The sequence below is a fragment of the Caenorhabditis briggsae genome, assembly GCF_000004555.2.
Source record: "Caenorhabditis briggsae complete genome, chrIV, whole genome shotgun sequence".
NCBI lineage: Eukaryota > Metazoa > Nematoda > Chromadorea > Rhabditida > Rhabditidae > Caenorhabditis > Caenorhabditis briggsae.
Window position 1 is genome coordinate 16,407,170 of NC_013487.2, and position 10,118 is coordinate 16,417,287.

Below are 10,118 nucleotides of genomic sequence, written 5' to 3' on the forward strand. Positions count from 1 at the left end.
ACAGTAATCTACAGCAATCTTCGCGAATTTCAGATAAATTTCAGACAAAAAATTCCGGAAAAATCGAAAAAGAATCTTCAAAAATAGCTGAAAACCCTGAAAAAGGTCTAAAAATTTTGCCAAAAATCGGAGAAAAAATTGCTGAAAATCGATCATTTTTGAGAGTTTTTTCTTCCAGAAATTTCCAGAAAAAAGATCCAAAATCGTTTGGAAAACTGTCAAAAATAGGTTTAAAATGGCTGAAAATAAGTTGAAATATGCTAAAATGACTGAAATTGGCTAAAAATGACCCGAAAAAGTGCTTTTTCAAGGCGAATCGCTGATTTATAGCTAATATTCAAAACAAACCTCTCCATGCTGATTGACATGAAACGACGAGACGTATGGAACCGGGAAGTCCGTAGAGACTCGACTCACAAACTTCATTCCCGGGCTGAACAGTTTGAAGTGGTGATTCTTGGCGTCGGCAATCAGAATATTCTTATTTCTGTCGATTTGAGCGCCGGACACGTACAGGAAGTACTGTTATTGAGCATCTCCTCAGCGGAGCAGCTGACTCCGGCCTGGAAATTCTTTTTTTTTAAATTAATTTTTCTCAATTTAAATCTACCGTAGATATGATTCTGAGCATCTCATACTTGGTTCTCTTCCAATCCGAATCATCGAGCCGAATGAGCATCACAGTCTGTACGGCTCCCAAATCAGTGATAACTACAGTGTCATCAGAAGCCGCGATAAAGCATGGTATGTCTGCATTCTTCAGCTGGAACGTCAATTGCTCAGCTGTTCCGGATTTCTTGGAGAAAATGCGCAATCTGGGATGCTGCTGGGCGGGGCGATCCGTCGTGATCAAATTGCCTCCTTTGGATCGAGCCAACCCGCGAGCCGGGTAGTTGAAATCGAGCTCTGTGTACTTCCAGGAGCAGAAATTGCTGACGCTATCGTCTCTTCGGAAGTTTATAAGACGAATCGAGGGTCTGTTATACACATCGGAGCACAGCACAGCTACCATTGAACCGTCCTTATAGATGGTGATCGCTGATGGGTTGTCGAGCAGCGAGTCCTCTATATCAGTGTATTTCGAACGTCTTCTATCGCTTCCAGTGTAGATTTTCAGCACTTTCGATTCACCCGGCACACCGTCCCCTTCCAAATGATGCGGTATGTTTGTGACGAACCACGTCTCCGTGGGACTGTCATAAGTGACGCCGAGCGGGTAGGTGAGGCCGACTTTTGAGGAGGTGCACTTTAATTGGGATGCACGCAGTTTGAGGTCTGGAAGAAATTGGATTTTCTAAAATTTCGGCTCAAAAATCAAGTTTCCATGTCAATTTTAAAAAAAGTTATGAACGTTTTTAGATTTACTGAGGCCTAAGAATTTTACTAAGGCTTAGGAATTTTTTTACTGAGGCTTAGAATTTTTTACTGAGGCTTAGGAATTTTTACTGAGGCCTAAGAATTTTACTGAGGCTTAGGAATTTTTTCACTGAGGCTTAGGATTTTTTACTGAGGCTTAGGATTTTTACTGAGGCTTAGGAATTTGTACTGAGGCTTAGTAATGTTTACTGAGGCTTAGGATTTTACTGCGGCTTAGGAATTTTTACTGAGGCTTAGGGTTTTTAAGTAAAACTAAAATTGCCTCTGGAGAACATTTTCGCTGTAACTTTTACAGAATTCATAATTTGGGATGATTTGAAATGGCTCGATTTTTATGTTGGGATGAAAAATAGCTCAAAAACTTGAAGAAATGAATAGAAATGAGCAAAAAATTCGGAAAATATATTATTTAGAGTCGAAAAGTGTCTAAAAATCCGGTTTTTTTTCGTTTAAAAAAGATTAGAATCGGCAGTTTTAGCTTTTTTAAAGCCGATTTGAGCCCCCGAAAAATCAACAAAAACCTGAATAATTCAAAACCGCGCGATTTTTAGTTAGATTAAAAATGAAAGTTTCTAGGCTGAAATCGGCCTGAAAAAAAGACCAAAAATGCCGATTTTAGACAACTTTTGACTCTAAATTGAGGTTTTTTTGTGAATCTACATGATTTTCTACACAAAATACAACCAAATTTCCTATAAAAAGAGCTTACACGGCTCATCCTTTGTCAATTTCTTCAAAAAATTCGCTCTTGACACATTGCCCAACTCGTCATCCTCATCGTCTCCCTCACTGCCCAATTCCTCCTGTTTCACGCTCTTTCTCGTATCAAAAACTATCTTTTGTCGTTTTTGAGGCATATCGTCAGAAGAATCTGAGTCCGATGATAGGAAAATGACGTCGGATTCATCGGCCTTCACACTTTTTCTCTCCAAACGATTTTCCATGATTTTTAAGCCAGTATTTTTGCGTTTCTTATGAGGTGACGGTGCTTCTGGCGATTCTAGGAAACTTTGTGGCTCTCCTTTCTCCTTTTTACTGGCAAGATCGTCGTCGTCTTCATCAATCTCCAATCCGTCCAAAGATTCCTCGTAATCCAGCTCATCTAGCGATGAAAATGACGGTACCTTCGAACGTTTCACATTCGATTTCACTAGATTTGGGTTTGGAGACAAGAAATTGAGATTTTCGACTTTTAAAATGTCCTCATCGGTTAGCATCGACTTTTTCGCGAGTTTTAAACCATTTTGTGCTTTTTTGAGCTGAAAAAATCGATTTTTCCCCTTCAAATTGGCCTAAATCCCCCACTGTTTCCTCTACATTTTCCACATCCCTCTCCGTGAGCTCTGGAACCTCTCCCGCCGCCAATAACTTCACGAGAGAGAAAACTCGCTTTTGTACGTCTTCCGGAGAGTCAGAATCGTCTAGAAGCAAACTATCCTCGTCCATTCTAGCCTCTGAAAGTTGGAAAAACTCGGAAATTTCAGAAAAAACCGAAAAAACGGAGAAAAAAAACAATGAAAAACAGAAAAAAAACAATTTAAAGAAAGTGTCGTAAGATTTGATACATCTTCGTGTGAGGCCCGGTGTTTACGGACTTGCCGGAAACAAATTGGAGGGAAGTTTGAAGATAGTTTTTTTTTGGGTAGATCAAAGTTTTTTTTCCGTTTTTTGAGTTTTTAATCGATTAAAAAGTATAATTTCCATTAAAAATTCCAAAAATAGGCAAAAAACAAATAAAATGCACTAATAGAAACCGAAAAATATAGAAAAAATGCAATTAAAAAATATTTTGGGACATGGAAAAAGGCACAAAAAAGTATGTCAAAACTATACAAATAATAATTGAGTTGCTAGAAAAAAAGGGGCGGGGCTTAAAAAAAGGGGACGGCGGAAACAAATTAAAGGCAGAGGGTTGAGGTTTACAAGACTCGCTCTCTCATCGGGGCAGAGATCATAGGGGAAGAAGAATAGGAATAAAAAAAAAGTTAAAAAACAAATATTTTGGCGGGAAATTTGAAAATTTTGAATTTCAAAAAAAATTTTTCAAAAAAAATGTTTCTCAAAAATAGTTCAAAACTTATAAAGTGGGCATTTTTATAGGTACAGTCGGTGTTTTAAGGGAATCCGATGTTGATGGAAACTTAAACGAAGTGCTCGACTGAGAGGGCATCATAAATGGGGCGATTGGACTGATCAAATTGGAGAATGTGTTCAGTAGGGTGTTGTTTGACTGGAATGCGGACACTGGCGGGAATTGGAAAACCTGAAAATATAATAAAATGAATAAGTGATAATTTGTGATTATTTAAAGCCAAAAACCAGCAAAATTGGAAGATTTTGAAGAAAGGTATAGAGTTTTGAAGTATTTTTGGTGCACCAACCTTTTTGGGGATTTCAAAGTTTTAGGAATTTTCTATTGATTTGGATTTTTAAAAAAATGAAAAAAACATGATTTGGTGAACATTTCGGTACTATTTTCATATCTCTAGCTTAATTTTGAAGGAAGTTACAAGAGTTCTGAAGTAACTGTAGGAAAATAGGAAAAGAAAGGAAGGAATTTGTTAAAACTTTGATTTTTGATTAGAAAACTATTTTTTATTAAATTCTAAATATTTTGGTAAAAAAACCAAGTTTCTAGCTCAATTTTGAAGCGAGTTATGGCTAAGGGCACGCTCAGCGAGAGGTGATAGGCGGCGTGTGCGACAGGCGCCGCGCCCCACTTGTCGCACCAGCCGCTCAACACCTCTAGCTTGCCGCGCCTCCAGAACAAAAAGGGCTGTAACTCGCTTCAAAATGAAGCTAGAAACTTGATTTTTGTACCAAAATGTTTAAAAAACATTGTTCTATTTTTATAAACAAAAAAAAACCAACCTGACTATCACCAGTACCCGGTGTTTTTCCAATATCTCCCAGTCCCAAATTCTTCGGAGTCGTTAGTGGACTTCTAAACGGACTTTGTGATGTCAAAAGTGGTGAAATTTGGGGTCCATATAAGCCAGCAGATGCCAGCGCATTTGCTGCAGTGAAAGCATACAACTGCCCAATTTGTTGTTGCAGTAATGGAGAGTTCTGATGATTTTGAAGCATGAAAAATGGAGAAAGGGGCGGAGCCAGTGTGAAATCTGTCGTCCCAGTTAGATTCAGAGGATTCGGCTTCATTCCTTTTTTCGATGGAGGTGGTGCAGACAACGTTGTCATTGATGATGTGGTGCTTGTGAATGATGATGACGTGGCAGAAGAAGACACTGATGACGTGGCAAGATTCGGAGACAACGAACGCTTTCTGGATTGACGGGACTCATCGACTGGCGATGATGTGGATGGAGTGGCTGAAGAGGTGATACTGCTGGACGGGGAGCAGACACTGAAAAGAAAACAATTGGAAATGATGAAAAATAATTTGCTGATCATTTTGGTGCAAAAACCAGCTTTCTAGCTCAATTTTAAGCTGAGTTATGAGCCGATTTGCTCGGAAGGCGCGGCCAGCCAGAGGTGATAGGTGGCGCGCGCGACAGGAGCAGATCTTGCTGTCGCGCCCGCCGCTTATCACCTCTGGCTGATTGCGTCTTCGGCTATAACTCGCTTCAAAATTGAGTCAGAAATTTGGTTTTTAATGGAAAATGTAGGAAATTTGAAGTTCTTTCGTTTCATATATTTTATCATAAAATAAAATCAATACTAACCTATCTGTGGGACTTGGTGTGCTCACACTATGTGCAGTTGATGGCACATCAGTTCCCAAAAGACTTAACGCAGAGAAATCTGTATTTCTGGAGATATTCGTTGGAGGAGGAGGAGGAACTGGAGCAGGGAGGCATGTTGGAATCTCGTGTTTAATATCTTGCTCCTCCTTCACAAAACACATGCTCATATTTGGAGGAGTACAGTAATCGGATGGGGCGTTTGACATTGATTGGGTGTCAGTAGTTACAAATCGATAGACAAACTTCTTTCCGATTACCTGAAATTCGAAAAAAATTGATTTTAGAACTTTTTTTTCTTGTATGTTTTTTTTTAATTCAAATAAATCTCAGAATTTGTAACGTTTTGGTGCAAAAATCAAGTCTCTAGCTCAATTTTAACGCGAGTTATGACTGAATTTGTTTTTTGAAGGGCGCGCTCAGCTGGAGGAGATCAGCGGCGGGCGCGACAGGAGGGGAGCGGCGCCTGTCGCGCCCGACGCCTATCACCTCTGGATGGCCGTGCCCTTGACTGTAACTCGCTTCAACATCAATCTAGAAATTTGGTTTTTGGACCAATATGCTCAGAATTTATAGGCTGATTGGATTATTATAGTTCTGAGATCAAAAACGCTTAAATTCACAGAATTTTCAGGTTTTGCAGATACTAGCTTGAAAAACATGTTCAGTACCGTAACTCGCTTTAAAATTAAGCTAGAAACTTGATTTTTTAACCAAAATGTTTAGAATTTTAAAGTAAGGCTTACCTTTTTAATAATGTTCTTCTCATAATAATATCTCAACGCTCTCGACAGCTTATCGTAGTTCATATGCGGTTTCGCCTTTCGTTGTCCCCACTTCCTGGCCACTGCTTCTGCATCAATCAGCCGAAATTCACCATCAGCGCCACGTGTCCACTCAATGATGTCTCCATTTTGTTCCTGTTGTAATAGTTCGAGAAGGAATTGCCATAAAGTGATTGTCGAGTCAATGGATGATTGTGAGGGGGGAGAAGAGGAGTGGTGCATCAGTTCCGAGACGTTCATCTCTTTTTCTGAAAGAATTAGTTATTTGAAAATTAGAAATTAGAAATTTTGAGATTTCAAGGATTCGAATGATACCAAAAAAGTCAAAATTTCAAAAAACAAGGAAAGTTGAGAAAAATGAAAGTTAGAGATCTTAAAAAATTTTGGGATCCTAAATTTTTGAAAAAAAAAACTAATTCGAATAAAACGCTTAAAATTTGAATAGTTTTGGTAAAAAAATTAAGTTCCTAGCTCAATTTTAACGCGAGTTATAGCTAATTTAGTTTCAGGGAGTACGCACTCAGAAAGAGGTAACTGTCGCGGGCGCCGCTCCCCAACTGTCGCGCCCACCGCTGATCGCCTCCGTCTGAGCGTGCCCTTAGCTATAACTCGCTTCAAAATTATGCTAGAATCTTGGTTTTTGTTCCAAAATACTTGGAAAAATAGGCTCTATAAAAAGCTATTAATTTTTAGATATAAGTTTTTAAAAATCGTGGTGAAAAAATGGTATTGTTCAGAATCGGGTCAGCTAGACTTCAAAGAGCCATATCTCGCTTCAAAGTTGAGCTAGCTTAGTGGTTTTTGGATGAAAATGTGTAAAACCTCAAGCCCTATCAGAATACATAAAATTTCAATAGAAAATAGCTAAGATTCACAATTAATCGTATGTTGCAACTACTATCCCAAAAGTTGTGGGATCCTAAAATTTCCAAAAAAAATTTTTCAATTTTTTTTTTTGAAAATTTCTTCAAAAATCAACAAAATGTCTTCAGAAGACCATCCATTTCTGATGTAGTCGTGTGATCAAGAAGTGATAAAACAAATCGATTATCTCAAAGAGAGAGAGCGAGAGAGTATGGATCCGGTGAGAGACGCAGAGAAATAAAGAGAAAGTAGTGATTCAGTTGGGAGGAGGACAGGTTAAGCGGAAATGAATTGGTGATTTGTTGATGACCACGACGACGGAAAGGATGAAAACGAAGAAGAAGGAGAAGAATTTCCCGGAGGAGAAAAATATGAAAATGATGGTTTTTCGAAGGAAATCTTCTTGAGATTAGAAAGGAGAGAGAGACACAGAGAAGCTCTACAGTTCAGCCCAAAATCCTCCGAGCTAGCTTCATTTTGAAGCGAGATATGGCTGATCTAAGTCTAGCTGCTCTTTTTTTTTTGACCAAAAACTCTTTTTACACAACAATTACAATTAAGTTTCTCCAAAAAAAGATTTCATTATCAAAACAGCGGTGTCTCTCCCGGATACATTCCTTTTGATTTCTCTTGATTCATATTTACACCCCCAAAAAAAAACTTATTTGATGATGCCCCGATAGGTGTATTGTATTAAAAGAACCCCACAATCTCATGACTCACATTTTTCTTTCCCTTTCATCCGGTACACTTTTTGTATATATGCTCTTTTTTACAAACAATTAGGTTAATTAAGGCTTTTTTCAAATATTTCGTATTAAATTTTATATTTTGAATAAAATTTTTTTTTGACTTTTAGAACAAAAAATTTAGCCAATTTTTCTGATCATTTTGGTGGTTGAATCACTTTTCTAACTCAATTTTGAGCCGAGTTATGGCCAATTCAAGTTTTACTGAGGCTTAGGATTTCTAAGCCTCAGTAAAAAACCATAAGCCTCAGTAAAAAATCCTAAGCTTCAGTAAAAAATCCTAAGCCTCAGTAAAAAATCCTAAGCCTCAGTAAAAATTCTCTAAGCCTCAGTAAAAATCCTAAGCCTCAGTAAAAAATCCTAAGCCTCAGTAAAAATTCTCTAAGCCTCAGTAAAAAATTCCCAAGCCTCAGTAAAAAATCCTAAGCCTCTGTAAAATTGAAAATGCCCATAACTTGCTTCAAAATTGACCTAGAAATTTGATTTTTGGACCAAATTAACTGGAATTTTCTGTGAATTATGATTTTATTAAAATTGGTCCAAATTCGAAAAAAATGTTATCGAAATTTCCAAAAAAAAACATGTTGTGAAATGTTAAATGAATCATCCCTTATCAAAGTTACTTGATTTTTGTTTCTCTAGCACTCTCCAAATTTTTCTACACTCTTTCAACTTGGGTTTTAAGATTTATTTCACAATTAGGGGGTTTCTGTAACTTTGTGACAACATTCGGGAAACATTAACCAGATAGATTTTCCTGATAACTTTGGTACAAAAATCGTCTCCCTAGCTCAATTTTAAAGCGAGTTATGACTTAATTTGTTTCCGGAGAGGGTACGCTCAACTAGAGGCGAGTAGCGGCGCGCGCGACAGGTCCCGCTTCCCTACTTCGCGCCAGCCGCTCATCACCTCTCTCTGAACACGCCCTGCGAACAAATTTGGCTATAACTCGCTTCGAAATAGAGCTAGAGAGCTGATTTCTAGTGCAAGTTTTAGGAAATTCAAAGAGCTTTTTAACTATACAAGTAACCTATGACTCACACACAAGAAAACTCCAAAAAAATTGATTGGGGTTGGGGGAGGTGATAGCGGAAAAGAAGAAGAAGAAGAGTGTAATTGATAAGGTGTTTATGTATGATGATCACCCTCTCCTCGCTCTCTCTAAAACTGGTTTTTTTTCTCTCCATCGAAAAATTTTTTCTTCGTTTCCCAGCCATCCATTGGTTCCCCATATCAACTGTTGGTTGTCTTGTGACTGATGAAGACGAACAAGGCGAAAAAAGAACCCACGGTCTTACCACGAAAATAAATATAGACATATAAGAGAGAGATGGGAATGTACAGTTAGAAATCATATCATTAGAAGAAGAGGGAAGTGTTCATTTAGAAAATAAGGGATCAAACTTAAAAACAGAATTTTGGAAAAAAAATTTTTTTGAACTTGATTTTGAAGCGAGTTATAGTTTAAATTAGTTTCTTGGAAGGCGCGCTCCCATGGAGGTGAGGGAGCGGCGGGCGCGACAGGAGCAGATACTGCTGTCGCGGGCGCCGCTGACCACCTCTGTGTGACCGCGCCCTGAGCTATAACTCGCTTCAAAATTGAGCTAGAGCTTTGATTTTTGTTTCAAAATAAAAACGACAAATTTTTAACTCAAAAAACTAACAAAAATATTGTTTTGAACAACAATAAAGTCCAGAAAACAGCTAATTTGTGATCAATAATCTTTGAAAAGTCATAACTCGCTTCAAGATTGAGCTAGACCATTCGAAATTGTACGAAAATGGTCTGATAGTTGTGCTAAACATTTTGTACACCAAGTTGTACAAATTGAAAAACAAATAACTGATAAAAAGGAGAGGTATAATGATATCACTTTGTTTTTGAAAGTCTACAAGTTCAATGAATTGTAAACTCCTTCAAAATTTAGCTAGAATATTAATTTTGATACCAAATTAATCAGAAAAACATGACCTAGTTTTTATAGTTTTTTTTCATGAATTGTTTTTTACTGAGGCTTAGAAAATCCTAAGCCTCAGTAAAACATGAAACGCTCTAATCTAAGTGCATTCACTTTGAGCTCAATTATCTCAGTTCTTATCAGAGATATCAAAAATTTGTTTACTGATAAAATGTTTGCCATAATGTTAGCTACATTTTATTAGTTAATAACTTTTTGATATCTTTCACAGAAAATGAGATATAAAGGTTTAAAGTACAAGTATTGGGTGCCTCTCTATTAGAATGTTTACAGCAGTCATAACTTGGTTCAAAATCAACCTAGAGAAGTGATCCAACCACCAAAATGATAAGGAAAGTTAGAAAAATCATAAAATATTATTAAAAAAAACAATATCTCTGCATAATTATATCAAAAATGTTCTCAAAAAGATTAGGGAAATACGGAGGACAATGAAAATGAATTGAACGAATATTCTTGGGAGGAGGAAAATGTGTTCATCATGAAAAAGCAAACATTACAACACTCTTCTTGTTACGCTAATAAGGGAAGGAAAACGGAAGGAAATATAGAGAAAATGAAATGACAATTGTCTCTATTTGTATACTAAACGGAACATGAGGGGGGGGGGGGTCATATTATGGTCAGGTAGGTCAAAAGCAGTGAAGCAAGTTGGAATGTTTA

General features: G+C 37.4%; 2 protein-coding genes across 2 annotated transcripts in view; both read right to left on the reverse strand.

Moving 5' to 3' along the window:
* The window catches only part of CBG13869, a gene marked incomplete at both ends in the record, with an annotated part of 4,051 nt that extends 1,228 nt beyond the window's left edge, over positions 1-2,823 (reverse strand). Inside the window, 5 exons of the mRNA XM_045236329.1 lie at positions 349-433; positions 511-563; positions 611-1,275; positions 2,087-2,636; positions 2,683-2,823. Of these exons, the coding sequence (XP_045095313.1) occupies positions 349-433; positions 511-563; positions 611-1,275; positions 2,087-2,636; positions 2,683-2,823 (1,494 nt within the window). The remainder of the gene's footprint in view (positions 1-348; positions 434-510; positions 564-610; positions 1,276-2,086; positions 2,637-2,682) is intronic.
* A 631-nt stretch (positions 2,824-3,454) lies between these two features.
* On the reverse strand, positions 3,455-6,103 carry Cbr-elk-2 (the record flags this gene model as incomplete). Its single annotated transcript, XM_045236330.1, has 4 exons — positions 3,455-3,640; positions 4,249-4,741; positions 5,061-5,338; positions 5,825-6,103. The coding sequence occupies 4 exons, from the start codon at positions 6,101-6,103 to the stop codon at positions 3,455-3,457; spliced, it is 1,236 nt and encodes a 411-aa protein (XP_045095314.1).
* Between the last annotated feature and the right edge of the window lie 4,015 nt (positions 6,104-10,118).